Raw genomic sequence first — 22,396 nt, 5'->3', positions numbered from 1 at the left:
TGTGGGAATTTGTGGAGATTCTGTGGGATTTTTGAGGATTTTGGCCGTGTTTTGAGAAGATTTAGGGAATTTTGTGTGATTTTTCTGGGATTTTGTTGGATATTGAGGACATTTTGTGGGATGTTTGTGGAACTTTGAGGGACTTTTCTGGAATTTGGTGAGATTCTGTAGAGAACTGACGAATTATCAGGGATTTTTCATGTATTCTGTGGGAATTTGTGGAGATTTGGTGTGATTTTTCTGGAATTTGGTAGAGTTTTGAGAAGATTTAGGGAATTTTATGTTGTTTTTTCTTGAATTTTGTGGGAAACTGTGCTGATTTTATGGGGCGTTTCTGGAATTTGGTCAAGTTTTCAGAAGATTTAGGGAATTGTGTGAGATTTTTCCTGGAATTTTGTTGGATATTAGGGAGATTTTGTGGGAGGCTTGTGGAACTTTGGGGGACTTTTCTGGTATTTGGTGAGATTCTGTAGAGAACTGACGAATTATCAGGGATTTTTCATGTATTCTGTGGGAATTTGTGGAGATTCTGTGGGATTTCTCTGGAATTTGGTGGGGTTTTTCTGGAATTGTGTGGGATTCTGAGGAGACTTGAAGAATTTTGAGGAATTTGATTTAGATTTTTGTGGGAATTTGTGGAGATTCTGTGGGATTTTTCTGGAATTTGGTGGGCCTTTTCACGAACTTTGTGTGGTTTTGAGGAGACTTGAAGAATTTTGAGGAATTTTTCTTAGATTTTGTGGAAACTTGTGGAGGTTTTGTGGGATTTTTGTGTGATTTTGTGGGATATTGAGGCGATTTAGGGATCTTGAGGGATTTTTCATGTATTTAGTGGGATTTTGTGGAGATTTGGTGGGATATTTTTCTAGAATTTGGTCGTGTTTTGAGAAGATTTAGGAAATTTTGTGGGATTTTTCCTGGAATTTTGTTGGATATTAGGGAGAATTTGTGGGATGTTTGTGGAACTTTGAGGGACTTTTTAGGAATTTGGTGAGATTCTGTAGAGAACTGACGAATTATCAGGGATTTTTCATGTATTCTGTGGGAATTTGTGGAGATTCTGTGGGATTTTTCTGGAATTTGGTAGAGTTTTGAGAAGATTTAGGGAATTTTGTGGGACTTTTCTGGGATTTTGTTGGATATTGAGGACATTTTGTGGGATGTTTCGGGAATTTGGTGGGGCTTTTCAAGAATTTTGTGGTATTTTGAAAAGATTTAGGGAATTTTGTGGTGTTTTTTCTTGAATTTTGTGGGAAACTGTGCTGATTTTATGGGGCGTTTCTGGAATTTGGTCGAGTTTTCAGAAGATTTAGGGATTTTTGTGGGATTTCTGTGGGATGTTCTGGGAATTGGTGGAGATTTTGTGGGACATTCCTGTGAATTGGTAGGGTTTTGAAATGATTGAGGGAGTTTTGTGGGACTTCTCTGGAATTTGGTGTGTTTTTTCTGGAATTGTGTGGGATTCTGAGGAGACTTGAAGAATTTTGAGGAATTTTTCTTAGATTTTGTGGAAACTTGTGGAGGTTTTGGGTGATTTTTGTGTGATTTTGTGGGATATTGAGGCGATTTAGGGATCTTGAGGGATTTCTCATGTATTTTGTGGGAATTTGTGGAGATTTGGTGGGATATTTTTCTAGAATTTGGTCGTGTTTTGAGAAGATTTAGGGAATTTTGTGGGATTTTTCCTGGAATTTTGTTGGATACTGGGGAGATTTTGTGGGTGTTTTGTGGAACTTTGAGGGACTTTTCTGGAATTTGGTGAGATTCTGTAGAGAACTGACAAATTATCAGGGATTTTTCATGTATTCTGTGGGAATTTGTGGAGATTCGGTGGGATTTTTGAGGATTTTGGCCGTGTTTTGAGAAGATTTAGGGAATTTTGTGTGATTTTTCTGGGATTTTGTTGGATATTGAGGACATTTTGTGGGATGTTTGTGGAACTTTGAGGGACTTTTCTGGAATTTGGTGAGATTCTGTAGAGAACTGACGAATTATCAGGGATTTTTCATGTATTCTGTGGGAATTTGTGGAGATTCGGTGGGATTTTTGTGGATCTTGGCCGTGTTTTGAGAAGATTTAGAGAATTTAGTGGGATTTTTCCTGGAATTTTGTTGGATACTGGGGAGATTTTGTGGGATGTTTGTGGAACTTTGAGGGACTTTTTAGGAATTTGGTGAGATTCTGTAGAGAACTGACGAATTATCAGGGATTTGTCATGTATTCCGTAGGAATTTGTGGAGATTCTGTGGGATTTTTCTGGAATTTGGTAGAGTTTTGAGAAGATTTAGGGAATTTTGTGGGACTTTTCTGGGATTTTGTTGGATATTGAGGACATTTTGTGGGATGTTTCTGGAATTTGGTGGGGCTTTTCAAGAATTTTGTGGTATTTTGAAAAGATTTAGGGAATTTTGTGGTGTTTTTTCTTGAATTTTGTAGGAAACTGTGCTGATTTTATGGGGCGTTTCTGGAATTTGGTCGAGTTTTCAGAAGATTTAGGGATTTTTGTGAGATTTTTGCGGGATGTTCTGGGAATTGGTGGAGATTTTGTGGGACATTCCTGTGAATTGGTAGGGTTTTGAAATGATTGAGGGAGTTTTGTGGGACTTCTCTGGAATTTTGTGTGTTTTTTCTGGAATTGTGTGGGATTCTGAGGAGACTTGAAGAATTTTGAGGAATTTTTTTAGATTTTGTGGGAATTTGTGGAGAATCTGTGGGATTTTACTGGAATTTGGTGGGCCTTTTCAAGGACTTTGTGTGGTTTTGAGGAGACTTGAAGAATTTTGAGGAATTTTTCTTAGATTTTGTGGAAACTTGTGGAGGTTTTGTGTGATTTTTGTGTGATTTTGTGGGATATCGAGGCGATTTCGGGATCTTGAGGGATTTTTCATGTATTTTGTGGGAATTTGTGGAGATTTGGTGGGATATTTTTCTAGAATTTGGTCGTGTTTTGAGAAGATTTAGGGAATTTTGTGTGATTTTTCTTGAATTTTGTGGGATATTGAGGAGATTTTGTGGGATGTTTGTGGAACTTTGAGGGACTTTTCTGGAATTTGGTGAGATTCTGTAGAGAACTGACGAATTATCAGGGGTATTTTCATGTATTCTGTGGGAATTTGTGGAGATTCGGTGGGATTTTTGTGGATTTTGGCCATGTTTTGAGAAGATTTAGGGAATTTTGTGGGACTTTTCTGGGATTTTGTTGGGTATTGAGGAAATTTTGTGGGATGTTTCTGGAATTTGGTGGGGCTTTTCAAGAATTTTGTGGTATTTTGAAAAGATTTAGGGAATTTTGTGGTGTTTTTTCTTGAATTTTGTGGGAAACTGTGCTGATTTTATGGGGCGTTTCTGGAATTTGGTCAAGTTTTCAGAAGATTTAGGGATTTTTCTGGGATTTCTGTGGGATGTTCTGGGAATTGGTGGAGATTTTGTGGGACATTCCTGTGAATTGGTAGGGTTTTGAAATGATTGAGGGAGTTTTGTGGGACTTCTCTGGAATTTGGTGTGTTTTTTCTGGAATTGTGTGGGATTCTGAGGAGACTTGAAGAATTTTGAGGAATTTTTCTTAGATTTTGTGGAAACTTGTGGAGGTTTTGGGTGATTTTTGTGTGATTTTGTGGGATATTGAGGAGATTTAGGGATCTTGAGGGATTTCTCATGTATTTTGTGGGAATTTGTGGAGATTTGGTGGGATATTTTTCTAGAATTTGGTCGTGTTTTGAGAAGATTTAGGGAATTTTGTGGGATTTTTCCTGGAATTTTGTTGGATACTGGGGAGATTTTGTGGGTGTTTTGTGGAACTTTGAGGGACTTTTCTGGAATTTGGTGAGATTCTGTAGAGAACTGACAAATTATCAGGGATTTTTCATGTATTCTGTGGGAATTTGTGGAGATTCGGTGGGATTTTTGAGGATTTTGGCCGTGTTTTGAGAAGATTTAGGGAATTTTGTGTGATTTTTCTGGGATTTTGTTGGATATTGAGGACATTTTGTGGGATGTTTGTGGAACTTTGAGGGACTTTTCTGGAATTTGGTGAGATTCTGTAGAGAACTGACGAATTATCAGGGATTTTTCATGTATTCTGTGGGAATTTGTGGAGATTTGGTGGGATTTTTCTGGAATTTGGTAGAGTTTTGAGAAGATTTAGGGAATTTTATGTTGTTTTTTCATGAATTTTGTGGGAAACTGTGCTGATTTTATGGGGCGTTTCTGGAATTTGGTCAAGTTTTCAGAAGATTTTGGGAATTGTGTGAGATTTTTCCTGGAATTTTGTTGGATATTAGGGAGATTTTGTGGGAGGCTTGTGGAACTTTGGGGGACTTTTCTGGTATTTGGTGAGATTCTGTAGAGAACTGACGAATTATCAGGGATTTGTCATGTATTCTGTGGGAATTTGTGGAGATTCTGTGGGATTTCTCTGGAATTTGGTGGGGTTTTTCTGGAATTGTGTGGGATTCTGAGGAGACTTGAAGAATTTTGAGGAATTTGATTTAGATTTTTGTGGGAATTTGTGGAGATTCTGTGGGATTTTTCTGGAATTTGGTGGGCCTTTTCACGAACTTTGTGTGGTTTTGAGGAGACTTGAAGAATTTTGAGGAATTTTTCTTAGATTTTGTGGAAACTTGTGGAGGTTTTGTGGGATTTTTGTGTGATTTTGTGGGATATTGAGGCGATTTAGGGATCTTGAGGGATTTCTCATGTATTTTGTGGGAATTTGTGGAGATTTGGTGGGATATTTTTCTAGAATTTGGTCGTGTTTTGAGAAGATTTAGGAAATTTTGTGGGATTTTTCCTGGAATTTTGTTGGATATTAGAGAGAATTTGTGGGATGTTTGTGGAACTTTGAGGGACTTTTTAGGAATTTGGTGAGATTCTGTAGAGAACTGACGAATTATCAGGGATTTGTCATGTATTCTGTGGGAATTTGTGGAGATTCTGTGGGATTTTTCTGGAATTTGGTAGAGTTTTGAGAAGATTTAGGGAATTTTGTGGGACTTTTCTGGGATTTTGTTGGATATTGAGGACATTTTGTGGGATGTTTCGGGAATTTGGTGGGGCTTTTCAAGAATTTTGTGGTATTTTGAAAAGATTTAGGGAATTTTGTGGTGTTTTTTCTTGAATTTTGTGGGAAACTGTGCTGATTTTATGGGGCGTTTCTGGAATTTGGTCGAGTTTTCAGAAGATTTAGGGATTTTTGTGGGATTTCTGTGGGATGTTCTGGGAATTGGTGGAGATTTTGTGGGACATTCCTGTGAATTGGTAGGGTTTTGAAATGATTGAGGGAGTTTTGTGGGACTTTTCTGGAATTTGGTGTGTTTTTTCTGGAATTGTGTGGGATTCTGAGGAGACTTGAAGAATTTTGAGGAATTTTTCTTAGATTTTGTGGAAACTTGTGGAGGTTTTGGGTGATTTTTGTGTGATTTTGTGGGATATTGAGGAGATTTAGGGATCTTGAGGGATTTCTCATGTATTTTGTGGGAATTTGTGGAGATTTGGTGGGATAATTTTCTAGAATTTGGTCGTGTTTTGAGAAGATTTAGGGAATTTTGTGGTGTTTTTTCTTGAATTTTGTGGGAAACTCTGCTGATTTTATTGGGCGTTGCTGGAATTTGGTCAAGTTTTCAGAAGATTTAGGGAATTGTGTGAGATTTTTCCTGGAATTTTGTTGGATATTAGGGAGATTTTGTGGGATGCTTGTGGAACTTTGAGGGACTTTTCTGGAATTTGGTGAGATTCTGTAGAGAACTGACGAATTATCAGGGATTTTTCATGTATTCTGTGGGAATTTGTGGAGATTTGGTGGGATATTTTTCTAGAATTTGGTCGTGTTTTGAGAAGATTTAGTGAATTTTGTGGGATTTTTCCTGGAATTTTGTTGGATATTGAGGAGATTTTGTGGGATGTTTGTGGAACTTTGAGGGACTTTTCTGGAATTTGGTGAGATTCTGTAGAGAACTGACGAATTATCAGGGATTTGTCATGTATTCTGTGGGAATTTGTGGAGATTCGGTGGGATTTTTGTGGATTTTGGCCGTGTTTTGAGAAGATTTAGAGAATTTTGTGTGATTTTTCTTGAATTTTGTTCGATATTGAGGAGATTTTGTGGGATGTTTGTGGAACTTTGAGGGACTTTTTAGGAATTTGGTGAGATTCTGTAGAGAACTGAAGAATTATCAGGGATTTTTCATGTATTCTGTGGGAATTTGTGGAGATTCTGTGGGATTTTTCTGGAATTTGGTCGTGTTTTGAGAAGATTTAGGGAATTTTGTGGGACTTTTCTGGGATTTTGTTGGGTATTGAGGACATTTTGTGGGATGTTTCGGGAATTTGGTGGGGCTTTTCAAGAATTTTGTGGTATTTTGAAAAGGTTTAGGGAATTTTGTGGTGTTTTTTCTTGAATTTTGTGGGAAACTGTGCTGATTTTATGGAGCGTTTCTGGAATTTGGTCGAGTTTTCAGAAGTGTTAGGGATTTTTGCGAGATTTTTGTGGGATGTTCTGGGAATTGGTGGAGATTTTGTGGGACATTCCTGTGAATTGGTAGGGTTTTGAAATGATTGAGGGAGTTTTGTGGGACTTCTCTGGAATTTGGTGTGTTTTTTCTGGAATTGTGTGGGATTCTGAGGAGACTTGAAGAATTTTGAGGAATTTTTCTTAGATTTTGTGGAAACTTGTGGAGGTTTTGTGTGATTTTTGTGTGATTTTGTGGGATATTGAGGCGATTTAGGGATCTTGAGGGATTTCTCATATATTTTGTGGGAATTTGTGGAGATTTGGTGGGATATTTTTCAAGAATTTGGTCGTGTTTTGAGAAGATTTAGGGAATTTTGTGGGATTTTTCCTGGAATTTTGTTGGATACTGGGGAGAATTTGTGGGATGTTTGTGGAACTTTGAGGGACTTTTCTGGAATTTGGTGAGATTCTGTAGAGAACTGACAAATTATCAGGGATTTTTCATGTATTCTGTGGGAATTTGTGGAGATTCGGTGGGATTTTTGAGGATTTTGGCCGTGTTTTGAGAAGATTTAGGGAATTTTGTGTGATTTTTCTGGGATTTTGTTGGATATTGAGGACATTTTGTGGGATGTTTGTGGAACTTTGAGGGACTTTTTAGGAATTTGGTGAGATTCTGTAGAGAACTGACGAATTATCAGGGATTTGTCATGTATTCTGTGGGAATTTGTGGAGATTCTGTGGGATTTTTCTGGAATTTGGTAGAGTTTTGAGAAGATTTAGGGAATTTTATGTTGTTTTTTCATGAATTTTGTGGGAAACTGTGCTGATTTTATGGGGCGTTTCTGGAATTTGGTCAAGTTTTCAGAAGATTTTGGGAATTGTGTGAGATTTTTCCTGGAATTTTGTTGGATATTAGGGAGATTTTGTGGGAGGCTTGTGGAACTTTGGGGGACTTTTCTGGTATTTGGTGAGATTCTGTAGAGAACTGACGAATTATCAGGGATTTGTCATGTATTCTGTGGGAATTTGTGGAGATTCTGTGGGATTTCTCTGGAATTTGGTGGGGTTTTTCTGGAATTGTGTGGGATTCTGAGGAGACTTGAAGAATTTTGAGGAATTTGATTTAGATTTTTGTGGGAATTTGTGGAGATTCTGTGGGATTTTTCTGGAATTTGGTGGGCCTTTTCACGAACTTTGTGTGGTTTTGAGGAGACTTGAAGAATTTTGAGGAATTTTTCTTAGATTTTGTGGAAACTTGTGGAGGTTTTGTGGGATTTTTGTGTGATTTTGTGGGATATTGAGGCGATTTAGGGATCTTGAGGGATTTCTCATGTATTTTGTGGGAATTTGTGGAGATTTGGTGGGATATTTTTCTAGAATTTGGTCGTGTTTTGAGAAGATTTAGGAAATTTTGTGGGATTTTTCCTGGAATTTTGTTGGATATTAGAGAGAATTTGTGGGATGTTTGTGGAACTTTGAGGGACTTTTTAGGAATTTGGTGAGATTCTGTAGAGAACTGACGAATTATCAGGGATTTGTCATGTATTCTGTGGGAATTTGTGGAGATTCTGTGGGATTTTTCTGGAATTTGGTAGAGTTTTGAGAAGATTTAGGGAATTTTGTGGGACTTTTCTGGGATTTTGTTGGATATTGAGGACATTTTGTGGGATGTTTCGGGAATTTGGTGGGGCTTTTCAAGAATTTTGTGGTATTTTGAAAAGATTTAGGGAATTTTGTGGTGTTTTTTCTTGAATTTTGTGGGAAACTGTGCTGATTTTATGGGGCGTTTCTGGAATTTGGTCGAGTTTTCAGAAGATTTAGGGATTTTTGTGGGATTTCTGTGGGATGTTCTGGGAATTGGTGGAGATTTTGTGGGACATTCCTGTGAATTGGTAGGGTTTTGAAATGATTGAGGGAGTTTTGTGGGACTTTTCTGGAATTTGGTGTGTTTTTTCTGGAATTGTGTGGGATTCTGAGGAGACTTGAAGAATTTTGAGGAATTTTTCTTAGATTTTGTGGAAACTTGTGGAGGTTTTGGGTGATTTTTGTGTGATTTTGTGGGATATTGAGGAGATTTAGGGATCTTGAGGGATTTCTCATGTATTTTGTGGGAATTTGTGGAGATTTGGTGGGATAATTTTCTAGAATTTGGTCGTGTTTTGAGAAGATTTAGGGAATTTTGTGGTGTTTTTTCTTGAATTTTGTGGGAAACTCTGCTGATTTTATTGGGCGTTGCTGGAATTTGGTCAAGTTTTCAGAAGATTTAGGGAATTGTGTGAGATTTTTCCTGGAATTTTGTTGGATATTAGGGAGATTTTGTGGGATGCTTGTGGAACTTTGAGGGACTTTTCTGGAATTTGGTGAGATTCTGTAGAGAACTGACGAATTATCAGGGATTTTTCATGTATTCTGTGGGAATTTGTGGAGATTTGGTGGGATATTTTTCTAGAATTTGGTCGTGTTTTGAGAAGATTTAGAGAATTTTGTGGGATTTTTCCTGGAATTTTGTTGGATATTGAGGAGATTTTGTGGGATGTTTGTGGAACTTTGAGGGACTTTTCTGGAATTTGGTGAGATTCTGTAGAGAACTGACGAATTATCAGGGATTTGTCATGTATTCTGTGGGAATTTGTGGAGATTCTGTGGGATTTTTGTGGATTTTGGCCGTGTTTTGAGAAGATTTAGAGAATTTTGTGTGATTTTTCTTGAATTTTGTTCGATATTGAGGAGATTTTGTGGGATGTTTGTGGAACTTTGAGGGACTTTTTAGGAATTTGGTGAGATTCTGTAGAGAACTGAAGAATTATCAGGGATTTTTCATGTATTCTGTGGGAATTTGTGGAGATTCTGTGGGATTTTTCTGGAATTTGGTCGTGTTTTGAGAAGATTTAGGGAATTTTGTGGGACTTTTCTGGGATTTTGTTGGGTATTGAGGACATTTTGTGGGATGTTTCGGGAATTTGGTGGGGCTTTTCAAGAATTTTGTGGTATTTTGAAAAGGTTTAGGGAATTTTGTGGTGTTTTTTCTTGAATTTTGTGGGAAACTGTGCTGATTTTATGGGGCGTTTCTGGAATTTGGTCGAGTTTTCAGAAGTGTTAGGGATTTTTGCGAGATTTTTGTGGGATGTTCTGGGAATTGGTGGAGATTTTGTGGGACATTCCTGTGAATTGGTAGGTTTTTGAAATGATTGCGGGAGTTTTGTGGGACTTCTCTGGAATTTTGTGTGTTTTTTCTGGAATTGTGTGGGATTCTGAGGAGACTTGAAGAATTTTGAGGAATTTTTCTTAGATTTTGTGGAAACTTGTGGAGGTTTTGTGTGATTTTTGTGTGATTTTGTGGGATATTGAGGCGATTTAGGGATCTTGAGGGATTTCTCATATATTTTGTGGGAATTTGTGGAGATTTGGTGGGATATTTTTCTAGAATTTGGTCGTGTTTTGAGAAGATTTAGGGAATTTTGTGGTGTTTTTTCTTGAATTTTGTGGGAAACTGTGCTGATTTTATGGGGCGTTTCAGGAATTTGGTCGAGTTTTCAGAAGATTTAGGGATTTTTGTGGGATTTCTGTGGGATGTTCTGGGAATTGGTGGAGATTTTGTGGGACATTCCTGTGAATTGGTAGGGTTTTGAAATGATTGAGGGAGTTTTGTGGGACTTCTCTGGAATTTTGTGTGTTTTTTCTGGAATTGTGTGGGATTCTGAGGAGACTTGAAGAATTTTGAGGAATTTTTCTTAGATTTTGTGGAAACTTGTGGAGGTTTTGTGTGATTTTTGTGTGATTTTGTGGGATATTGAGGCGATTTAGGGATCTTGAGGGATTTCTCATATATTTTGTGGGAATTTGTGGAGATTTGGTGGGATATTTTTCAAGAATTTGGTCGTGTTTTGAGAAGATTTAGGGAATTTTGTGGGATTTTTCCTGGAATTTTGTTGGATACTGGGGAGAATTTGTGGGATGTTTGTGGAACTTTGAGGGACTTTTCTGGAATTTGGTGAGATTCTGTAGAGAACTGACGAATTATCAGGGATTTTTCATGTATTCTGTGGGAATTTGTGGAGATTTGGTGGGATTTTTTTGGAATTTGGTAGAGTTTTGAGAGATTTAGGGAATTTTATGTTGTTTTTTCTTGAATTTTGTGGGAAACTGTGCTGATTTTATGGGGCGTTTCTGGAATTCGGTCAAGTTTCAGAAGATTTAGGGAATTGTGTGAGATTTTTCCTGGAATTTTTTTGGATATTAGGGAGATTTTGTGGGAGGCTTGTGGAACTTTGAGGGACTTTTCTGGTATTTGGTGAGATTCTGTAGAGAACTGACGAATTATCAGGGATTTTTCATGTATTCTTTGGGAATTTGTGGAGATTCGGTGGGATATTTTTCTAGAATTTGGTCGTGTTTTGAGAAGATTTAGAGAATTTTGTGGGATTTTTCCTGGAATTTTGTTGGATATTGAGGAGATTTTGTGGCATGTTTGTGGAACTTTGAGGGACTTTTCTGGAATTTGGTGAGATTCTGTAGAGAACTGACGAATTATCAGGGATTTTTCATGTATTCTGTGGGAATTTGTGGAGATTTTGTGGGATTTTTGTGGATTTTGGCCGTGTTTTGAGAAGATTTAGAGAATTTTGTGGGATTTTTCTTGAATTTTGTTCGATATTGAGGAGATTTTGTGGGATGTTTGTGGAACTTTGAGGGACTTTTCTGGAATTTGGAGAGATTCTGTAGAGAACTGACGAATTATCAGGGATTTTTCACGTATTCTGTGGGAATTTGTGGAGATTCGGTGGGATATTTTTCTAGAATTTGGTCGTGTTTTGAGAAGATTTAGGGAATTTTGTGGGATTTTTCCTGGCATTTTGTTGGATACTGGGGAGATTTTGTGGGATGTTTGTGGAACTTTGAGGGACTCTTCTGGAATTTGGTGATATTCTGTAGAGAACTGACGAATTATCAGGGATTTTTCATGTATTCTGTGGGAATTTGTGGAGATTCTGTGGGATTTTTGTGGATTTTGGCCGTGTTTTGAGAAGATTTAGGGAATTTTGTGTGATTTTTCTGGGATTTTGTTGGATATTGGGGACATTTTGTGGGATGTTTCTGGAATTTGGTGGGGCTTTTCAAGAATTTTGTGGTATTTTGAAAAGGTTTAGGGAATTTTGTGGTGTTTTTTCTTGAATTTTGTGGGAAACTGTGCTGATTTTATGGGGCGTTTCTGGAATTTGGTCGAGTTCTCAGAAGATTTAGGGATTTTTGTGAGATTTTTGTGGGATGTTCTGGGAATTGGTGGAGATTTTGTGGGACATTCCTGTGAATTGGTAGAGTTTTGAAATGATTTAGGGAGTTTTGTGGGACTTCTCTGGAATTTTGTGGGGTTTTTCTGGAATTGTTTGGGATTCTGAGGAGACTTGAAGAATTTTGAGGAATTTGGTTTAGATTTTTGTGGGAATTTGTGGAGATTCTGTGGGATTTTTCTGGAATTTGGTGGGCCTTTTCACGAACTTTGTGTGGTTTTGAGGAGACTTGAAGAATTTTGAGGAATTTTTCTTAGATTTTGTGGAAACTTGTGGAGGTTTTGTGGGATTTTTGTGTGATTTTGTGGGATATTGAGGCGATTTAGGGATCTTGAGGGATTTTTCATGTATTTTGTGGGAATTTGTGGAGATTTGGTGGGATATTTTTCTAGAATTTGGTCGTGTTTTGAGAAGATTTAGGGAATTTTGTGGGATTTTTCCTGGAATTTTGTTGGATACTGGGGAGATTTTGTGGGTGTTTTGTGGAACTTTGAGGGACTTTTTAGGAATTTGGTGAGATTCTGTAGAGAACTGCCGAATTATCAGGGATTTTTCATGTATTCTGTGGGAATTTGTGGAGATTCGGTGGGATTTTTCTGGAATTTGGTAGAGTTTTCAGAAGATTTAGGGAATTTTGTGGGACTTTTCTGGGATTTTGTTGGATATTGAGGACATTTTGTGGGATGTTTCGGGAATTTGGTGGGGCTTTTTAAGAATTTTGTGGTATTTTGAAAAGATTTAGGGAATTTTGTGGTGTTTTTTCTTGAATTTTGTGGGAAACTGTGCTGATTTTATGGGGCGTTTCTGGAATTTGGTCGAGTTTTCAGAAGATTTAGGGATTTTTGTGGGATTTTTGTGGGATGTTCTGGGAATTGGTGGAGATTTTGTGGGACATTCCTGTGAATTGGTAGGGTTTTGAAATGATTTAGGGAGTTTTGTGGGACTTCTCTGGAATTTTGTGGGGTTTTTCTGGAATTGTGTGGGATTCTGAGGAGACTTGAAGAATCTCCATCACTCGGTCAAAAAAAGAACATTTATGTTTGCAGCTTTCAAATAAGTTTCCTTCTTCAAGTGATTTCTTCAGATCTGGCACAAACCCCCTCAATAGAATAAATAATTCTAATTGGCTTCCTAACAGAGGATTTTGCTGGACCTTTCCTAATAAATCCAAGCAGTTTCAGCACAAGATGTGCATGGTCATTTTTCTTTTCTATCCCTTGCTTCATGACTCAACTCTTCACTTTATTGTACTCAATTTTATAGTTCAGATTTTAAGCTGAAGAAAAATCCTTCTCTCTGAAGAAGATTTTCTCATCAATTGAGCCATATATATTTTTAATAGGGATATCAAACCCAGCCTGATGGAACAAACACCTTGAGACACCTTCTGGACATGAATGTCTCTTTAAAAATATTAAAGCTCTAAGGGTTGAATTCTTTGCAGGTTTAACTGAACTGAAAGAATAAGAGACTTTGCAATGGGATGAAATGATGACTCAGGTCTCTAGGACATAATCAGGTTTATAGGATCTCTCCAGCAGCCCCCGTCCATAGGGCTTTGCACTCCTGTTCTCCCATTTAACAGAGGAAATAGGTACACTTAAAAAGGGTTACCAAAACCCTTTTACCTTTAACCTATTAACAAAAGCTAAACGAGATACTTGGGAAAATCCTAATGCAAAGAAACATTCTGAGTGCGGCATTTTCTTATTGAATAAGCTCTTATTTTCTTAGCCAGATTCCTGTGGTGGAATCTGGCCTTGAACAGAGATTTTTAACACCAATATTGTGGAATGGGACGAGAGGACCTTTGTTTCCAGCTGCCTGTGCTGGTTTCTGTTCACCCTAGACTGACACCAAATAAACACGGTGCTGGGTTTCCATATAAATTATTGTAGTAGAAAGGCACCTGTTATTCCTTCAGAAAGAGCTCCCTACAACAACACAAAATTTCTTCCCAAGCCAAGGGAAGTTTATTTCCCTCTGTAATTTTACTGTGTGTGTGTGTGCGCTAGGTGGAAATAGAGAACTGTGAAAAGGCTCATTTTAGCAGGGATAACAGCTCACAGAAGTTATTCTGAGGCCTGGGCCGGAATGAATCACATTCCCACGTGTGTGTGCTGCCTGGCAGCAATCAATTGCTTCCTCTTAGCAAGGGCACTCCGGGGGATGGAGAAATCAGAGCTGTGAAAAACCCAGCAAATCCTGCCTGACAGCTTCTCCAGGCAAACCGCCCTGCCGGGGCACCGGGAGCACGCTGGGATGTCGGGCCCATTCCACAGGGGCTCCTTTGGGATCCCTGCGCATCCCAAAACCCCATAACCCACTGCCCACCCCGGCCCCCAGTGCACTGACCTGGCTGGGAAGCTGTGAAGCAGGGGAGATGCTGATGGCAGAGGGCTGGGAAGCAGGGGAGATGCTGGGATGGCAGAGCTGGGAAGCAGTGAAAATATTGCAGTTCTGTAATTCAGGAAGAAGCACATGTTCCAAAGGAAATCCATCCAAAGCAGATTATACAGCATAGATTTGTTATCCATTTGAAGTTATTAACTGGAAGACAAAGAAAGATTTCTTTGGTAGCCTCACAGGTTTATCTTCATCATTTATAATAGGACAGTTACTCTGCTTTAAATATAAGTGGTTTCTTTCCCCCAACAGTCTCATCTACCTCCTCACCAAGCTGATAGAGAATAGAGGAGCACAGATCGTGTGAGGAACAGATTTGGAATTACATAAATGGACTTACCATGTGGCTACAGCTGATATTTCCAGCTCTGTGGCCTAAGAGCATCCATCCAATGTCCTGCCAGTCCAGCACTTCCTGATGGTATTTGCAGCCACTGCTTCCACAGAAGTCAGAACAACGCACTTCTCCTTTGAGGTCATCTGGCTGCTCCAAGTGCAACAATGGAGCCACCAAGTTCCAGTTGCAAGGTCAGCATTACAAATTTAAAACCTTCCTGTTACAAAAGGTAAAGGCTCTCCAATCCCGCTGGAAACAAGAGCTTTGAAGAAACCTAACTCTTCCAACTTCAGCTTGCTTCCAACTTGACGGTATCAGCTTTTTAAATAATAAAGGATTGTCTGTAGATTACTGTGGATTAAAATTAGAACTGCAGACCTGACTATTAGTCTCAAGTTTGACGGTGTGAGGAAGGTGATGGTCCTTCTTCTCCATCCCTGGAATCACCATCATGCACTGTCTCGACTATCTCCAAGAGGTATTTTTTTTTTCAACGTGGATAAACTATTTTAGGAAGTTTGGAACAGGGAGAATGGCTGCCTTCCATACAAATCAAACAGGTTCCATTTCCAAGTGATTACAATTGTATCAAAGTCTTCAGACCCAAATAGGTGTAGCCGCTGTGAAATACAGAAGCCCTTATGAAAGGCTCACTCAGAAGGTGTGAATAGAATAAAAAAGAAATTCATTATAAAAAAATGAGGAAGGAAAAAGCCTTCATTCCCTAACACTGCAGAATTCCACCTGAGTAAAATCTCACTCACTTTACAATGAAAGGAAAATATTTGAGTGGTGGTGGCAGGGACAAGGCGAGGATATACGGTGCCAGGGAGGATTCTGCACTTAGAGATGCTGAGTATCCAGCCAAGAGACAGAAATTCAATTGCCAAGGCATTTGAATGAAGTCAATTAAGTCACATCACCTTTTCTATTTCAGTGTTTCCATCTGACAAGAAAGCAAAGGCGGGCAGCAGAAAGCAGGTGAGCTGCTGCACTCAGGGGTAGGGATCAAATGAACTATGCTGGTTCCATATGCACTATGGGAAAAGCAGGCAGAAGAGAGGAAGAGCTCTAAAATTAAGATGGAATTTTAACCTCTTCCTTCTCTGTTGACACTGACTGTAGGCATGTCTAACAGCTTTTCAGACAATTGTGTTTGATTTTGTTCCACAAACCTTACCTAGATCCACATTCATTAGCTGACTCTCTGCTGCCATCAAAATTGAGGGAAGGAACACCTTTTAGCACTGCTTAGAAACAGAGGAGATCAAACTAAACTCTGCAGCTCCAATGAGCGAAGGAATTATGTCCTATCCACCTTCATGAAGCCGCAAAGACCAAAATCTCTTGAGAGCGTGCCATTTCCTTTCAGCCTTGTGCACTGAGCCTTCAGCTCATCACGGATCAAAAGTTGCTGCACTAAATTACAAGAAAAATGACTGCATTCTGTTTAGTTGCAATCCTGGTAGTCATAACAAATCTTGTGTGCATCAGATGGCCTCCAGAAAAATCACATGCAACAGCAACACCATCCTCAGATGCTCTCCCAGTACCTTACCTAATCATTGCTCCGTCACTGGACAAGACTTGTCCCCACCCTTCACACCTACAGCAACAAACCTACAAATCTTCCAAACATTTCTTCAATTCCACACCCCTCCGGAACATTCCCGCTTAAAACCGCACAGCTGCCCACGGGACAAAGGTCCAGTGTTACAAGCTGCTGCTCTCCCTCCACACAAGCCCCTTGCACATCTTGCACTGCTGCTCTGAAACTGCACAATTTGTCAGCAGCACCATTAGACTCAGAATTGGGAAACAATTCCTTCTGCTGGGTTAAGTTGGAAACAGTTCAGGCTACAGGAGTTCTTTATTATTCACCCTCATGGAATGCCCCTGCCCTTCAGAGCTCAAGCACTCCTGTGCAGAGCATCTCATGGAGCCAAAGAGAAAGGACTGCTGTCCCAAAAGAAGAGTCTGGGAGGAACTCCCAGTGTCCTTCATGCCTTGAGAAAGCTAAGGAGCAGTCACTGATGGCCTAAAGGGTACAAATTCAGTTCAGATGACAAATTTTCCAGGGTGCACCCCCTCCTCTTTATCTTCTAACACAACTACAAACAAACCAAATGATAGATTTTACAAGGAATAAGGGATGTTTAAAAGCAAATCTCTAAACTAAGCCTGGCATGCTCACCCAGGAGTTCAACACAGCAAGGCAGGCACTCTGCACTACCTAGTTCATGGCAAGAGATTTCTAAACTCTACCAAATGAAGTGAAGAAATGAAACAGAGAGCAATAGAACCGTATTTTAATTCATTTCAAGGCATGGAATAACACAGAATCTTTTCCATGAAACTAGGGCATTTTTCTCCCTTATCTAGTGCCCAAGTAAGATTAGAAATTGGGAAAAAAACCACTGAAACTGCAAATGCATTTTGCCCCCAGCTAGAAACAAAAGGTAATTATTTGAAAACTAGAAAAAACTCCAAGAGGAAACGTAAAACATTATGGAATATGTATTATTTTTATCACCCAGAATTCCCCATGTTAAAGGCACAGAGAAAACCATCATTCAGAAGTGGGAAAACAGAGGGACTGTACAAGTGAAATGGAGTTCTGACAAATGATGCTGTGTAGAATATGGGTTCCCAAACCAACAGAACAAAGGCACCCCGACAGCAGCAGCCTCAGAGATTGTACATTGCAGCTGAAGCACGGGGGTTTCTGTAGATTCACCTTGTAAACTGGCACACTTACTTGCCAAGGCTGCTGAACTTCTTTCACCTTAAACCACAAAACCTCCCAGTCCTTCCACAGCAATCACTCCATCAAATCAAGGCAGACCAAAACATGTTCTTTGCGCTGTTCACAATAAGATGAAGTTATGTGCCCAAGAGATACCATTTGAAGTCAGAAGGAACAAGCCAGCAGGTGTAGAAAACTGGTATTTGAAGAAGTGACAAAAAGACAGCAAACTGAAGCCCATGCTTAATACAAAACCCCATGATTAATAGAACACAAATGCAGATGGATATGATAAGCTTGCACTGTCGAAGCTAAAATCATTTCTAACAAAAATCACCACATTTCCAAGAATTCAGTACCACTTGTGGTGGCCACTCCTGATCTCTACATAATATGTCAGCAGTTCAATTGGCAAGAATCTCTTTATCTAGATCCAAGCAGGGAAGAAGTCAAGGTCCCAGTGATATGCAATTCTGTAGCTTCATTAGAAACCTTTCATCCTGCAATAGTTGAAATCCAAGCGAGAAAAGAACCTGTTTGGACACCAACTATCCTTAGTAGCAACGTTTTGCAGCACGCAATTTGAAAAGGTTAACCTGCCAGGCAATAATACAGACAAGAAAAATGAAAAGGAGGGCAAGGAGAATCATCTGCTGCTGAAACTGCTCTTCTACAAAAACAAAGTGATATGAAGATTCAGCCCATGAAGAACACATTCCTCAACCAGGAGAGAAAAACACAATTCTTAAAAATCTCCTCTGTCGTTCTGATTGGGAACGGTGGGAAAGAACGACACGGACTCTCAAGGGAGTCACAACAGGAGAATCTTCTCTACTTTATTACTCTAGGCTTGTCTAATAGACAGATACGTGGAAAGTACAGAAAGGAAACTCTTATTGCTTAGTAAAGTGCTACATCACCATCATTGGTCAGCGGGGCTCACCACCCCCCTGACTTTCTCCTGCAAGGAAAACAAGAGGACAGACAAACAGCACCTGGCAGTTGTTTTCTGTCTCTGAGGATTGTTTTGAAATCCTCCTATGAATTCCCAGGCTAGCTTCTCGGGCAGGACTGATAGGCCATGGGGCCTGCAGTTTCTGCAGCTCTCTGCAGCCTGCTCCAAAGCTAGCATCCATACTCTCCACTACATAAGAAATAGAAAACTGACTACAAATCACGTGTTCACTACTTGTTGCTTGTTCACTACTCAGACATCAGAATTACTACCACAATACTAGAAGAACAATCCAAGAAACATATTCCAGGGATGCATTTTAATTCATTTGCTGCTGCCAGCCGTGCTGTGCTTTGCTTCTATCCATCCACCCTGCTGCAAAAAGGTTCAATTGTGTTTTCACCATCACTTCAAATCAGCTCTTTGACTCACAGCTCACCGCAGACCTCGAAACAGGAGGCAAAGATCTGCACCACTTGGCCTTTCAGAACTTCTCACCCATCTATGACCTTTCTGGGGCCAGCTTCAGAAAATGGGGGGGAAGCCATTCCAAGGAACACGACCAAGGAAATCACACAGCACTCGGGACTTGTTCCAGGCATCAAATTTTTAATGGATGATGTGAAGTAACACCGAAGCAATTCCTGTCCACAGAAAAAAAGATTTCAAATGGTTTTGTCTCAAGGACAATCACTGGAGGTTGAAAATTTCTGGGGCTGAAAGTTACATGAGGTCCTCAACACTGAGCAATCAATATCCCCACAGTCTAAACTGTGAAATTACTACCTGGGCAAGGAGAACATTTTCAGGATTTGCAACTCATCTCAAAGCCTCAGTAGAACTCAACCAGCAGAATTCCCCTGAGATGGCACTGTGCTCTGGAAGCCCTCAAATACTCACTAAAACAGACTTGACTTTCACTAGGACAGCTGCTCATGAAAATCTGGGGTAAAACCTATGGGAAGTGGCCATGTGCACGCATATTCCTTCTTCCCACAGCAGGCACAATCAAATCCTCCTTTGAATGGCCTCCAAGTTGAGCAGCACTCATTGGCACAGCCTCTTCTCCCACAGACAGGCCAGCGAGCAACACGGCAGCGCCAGCCAGGTGGGCAAGGACAAGAGAGAGCAGATGCCAACAAGGCTTGGAAGCTGGGCCAAGGGAGGTTTACGCTGGCCATTGGGAAGAACTTGTGCCCAGCGTGGGCCATCAGATACTGCAATGGCCTGACAGGGGCTGCTGGAGTCATCATTGTGGCACGGGTGCAAGGCAAGCCAGGCCGCAGCGCTCGGGTCCCGCTCTGCTGGCCATACTTGCCGCCATGGCTCCCAGCTTGGACTCAACATTCTCTCAGGGCTCTCTGCAGCCAGGGTGTTCTGTGCTTCTGTGACATCACAGCCTCTGGGGACGGCACGCTGGCTGGCAACTGTCCCCAGCTGTTGCTGCGCCCCAGTGCCCAGGCACAGCTGCTCGCAGAGAGACGCCCAGAGCCTCGGTGCTGCTGGCAGAGCACTATGGCTGCTCACGGCTCCTCCGCGCTGCTGCAGCTTTACGTGCTGCTGCTCTTGGCTCATCCCCTCGACCCTGTGAGCAAACCTGAGCGCAGCACGGATGCCTCTCCTCTGCTTCTGGAGGATTGTCATCTGGACGAGTCGGACCCTGAGCGCATCCGGTGGGCGGCCAGGACATTCCTGCTCATCGACCTGCTCATCATAGGAATGGCCATGGGATGGTCGCTCGGAAAAAGAATTCAGAGACGCTGGCGAGAGGTGAGGAGGGGGGTGGGGGGTCAGGCAGGCGGGATGGGGCAGACCTTGAGGGCCTCTTGGGCACCCTTTGGCCAATGCCCTGCGGCAGAAGGGGCCTGAGCTCCTGGCTGGGGAATGCGGCCCAGGGGCTGAGCTCCATGGACAGCACCAAGCAGAGGCGGCAGAGCTCTGCCTGCTGCAGCCTCTTCCCCGGGCCAGCCCAGCCCAACTGGGCCCGAGTCTCTGTCTCCCAGGCCAAAGGCAGCCCCACAGGTGCCGGCCCCGCTCTGCCCCTCTGCCTCTTCCATGGGGATCCCTGTGCTTTGCCTTGCAGCGGAATCTCCAGAGCCCTTCGGGCCGTGCGGGGCCCCGCCGCCATCGAAGACAGGGCTGTCCCACGGAGCTGATGCAGCTGCTGATGGACAACCGCGACCTGATGCGGCTGCTCCTTCGCGACAGCCCTCAACCAACCACCAAGATGGCGGCAAAAGAGGGCAGTGACAGGAGACTCCGCACCTCCCCACAGCTCTGACCTCCAGCGTCGCGCTCCAGCTACAGAACCTTACGGGGAACGGGTGACCAGTGCCCAGCCCAGGCACTGCGACGTTCCCCACCTTACAAGTTAGCCACACCCCTGTTGTTGTTCGATTCCCCACCACGTTTCCCCCAAGAAGTTGACCTTTCCCTTAGTGTTCAGTTCTAAACAGTTGAAGCATTGAAGTTTCTTAGCCTTAAGATTCTTACCCCATAGTCTTCTAGTAACGTTGGATTGTAGATTTTAGAAGTAGTCAAGTGAATAAAGTTCACGTTTTCTACACGTTGCTGTGTCATTTTCTTGAGGTTGCACCTGAGACCTGGGGACTCCTTGAGAGATGGCTTTGCATGGCAGCTCCAGACTGCCTGCAATGGAGAGCCCCAGTGCCCCAGCAGGCTTTGCAAGAGCACGGAGGGCAGCGGGAAAGAAGAAGGTGGCCAATATTCACCTGCCTCCACCTTCCAAGGAAGCTTGCAGTCAAACCCTGTCTGCCCTTTAGGGGGGACCCTAAAGGCCCCGGCAGGCATCCCCATGGCCCCAGGACGGGGGGCTTGCAGCACTCTGGGGCACCAGGAAAGGAGCAGGATCATCCCTGGAAAGCTGTCTGGAGGCAAATCCAGAGACGTCTCCCCTGGCATCCAGGCAAGGGCTGAATACAGGCAGGCAATTAGATCCACAGGCTGCCTGGGCTATGGCACCAATCAGTCCTGCTTCATAGATTTCGGGGGGCGGGGTTATACATATATATATATATATATATACGCATATATGTATATATGTATCTACATCTGTATTTAGTTCTTTGTATTTATCCTGTTGACCCTCAAATAGGATTAGATTTCATTTTCCTACAAAACAAAACATCCGTTTTTTGATTTTTAGGAATCAACCATCTGTGCTCCCACTTTAAATCACTTCTCTCAAACTCATTCTGCATCTTGCTCCTTTCCAGCACCATCAAATACCTCTGTTAAAATACAGAGCATCAGTGGAAGGACGACAATCTTGTTACTTGCTGAAGAAAGTTAACTTGGATGACATACCTGCTTTTAAAAATCCAAGAGGAACAAAACCTACACATCAGCTTTAGAATTTCAAAAGCTGCTTCCTCAACTCTTCCACACCACTTTACTCTTTGGGGACATTCAGCAGCAATACCAAACAAGCACAGAAAAGAAATGGAAGAAGAAATGCAGATAGTCAGCAGCAGACCACCTACCAAAATACATTTTAAATGCAGCTCCAAGTTCTCCAAGAGCAAGTTTGAAGTGTAAATGGAGACACTCACACAAAATTACTACCACTTGGTACTTTTGGCATTTCCTTGGGCTTTCCTCTTCATTTTTTTTTTATCTCTCACCTAAAGCAAGAGAAAAAACCCCAAACAAACACAACCTTTCAGGCAGAGAAAAGATGTGGTTGCTCTTGAAGAAAGCATTTCATTCTGCCTGGAGAAGAAGCTGCTGGGAAAAATATTAGCTTTTAGCAAAATGGCACTGTGCTGTTGCACTTGTTCTAGCACTGGGAGAAAGAACAGGCCCGTCTGTAAGGCTCCTGCAGCTCACCCTGGCTGAGGGTCATTGACCACTGAGCACTGCAGGCATCACTGGCAACAACGATGGTGGAAAATGGGGAGGGAGCAGGATAAATAAATGTTTGCCATTGCCTTAGCCAAAAAAACCCCAGACATCAAAAGCAACCCACCCTCAAAACAAAGCTATGAAAATAGTTTGCCTCTGAATTTAAAGAACTTCAATTAACTCTATGATGTCTGCTTTTGGTTCAGCATTCATCAATCTGAATTTGAATATGCACAGGGTAATGAAAGGTAACTGAAGCTTAAAAATCATGTCTATTGACTTGTGCATAGCCTATACTGAAGCACATTAAAAAGCAGCGTTTTGCTTGAAATCTGCACGGTATTAACTT

At 41.2% G+C, this 22,396-nt stretch overlaps 1 protein-coding gene across 1 annotated transcript in view; it reads left to right on the top strand.

The window, feature by feature from the left end:
* The window catches only part of LOC147652466 (uncharacterized), a 28,743-nt gene extending 7,994 nt beyond the window's left edge, over positions 1–20,749 (top strand). Inside the window, exons 2-3 of the mRNA XM_086893530.1 lie at positions 19,183–19,953; positions 20,267–20,749. Of these exons, the coding sequence (XP_086749656.1) occupies positions 19,183–19,953; positions 20,267–20,464 (969 nt within the window). The 3' untranslated portion in view covers positions 20,465–20,749. The remainder of the gene's footprint in view (positions 1–19,182; positions 19,954–20,266) is intronic.
* The last annotated feature ends 1,647 nt before the right edge of the window (positions 20,750–22,396 follow it).

This window comes from Cyanistes caeruleus, chromosome 6 (genome assembly GCF_971803275.1).
Source record: "Cyanistes caeruleus chromosome 6, bCyaCae1.hap1.1, whole genome shotgun sequence".
In the NCBI taxonomy this organism is placed as follows: domain Eukaryota; kingdom Metazoa; phylum Chordata; class Aves; order Passeriformes; family Paridae; genus Cyanistes; species Cyanistes caeruleus.
Note: the sequence above shows the minus strand (reverse complement) of the source record. Positions and strands in the feature narration are given on the sequence as shown.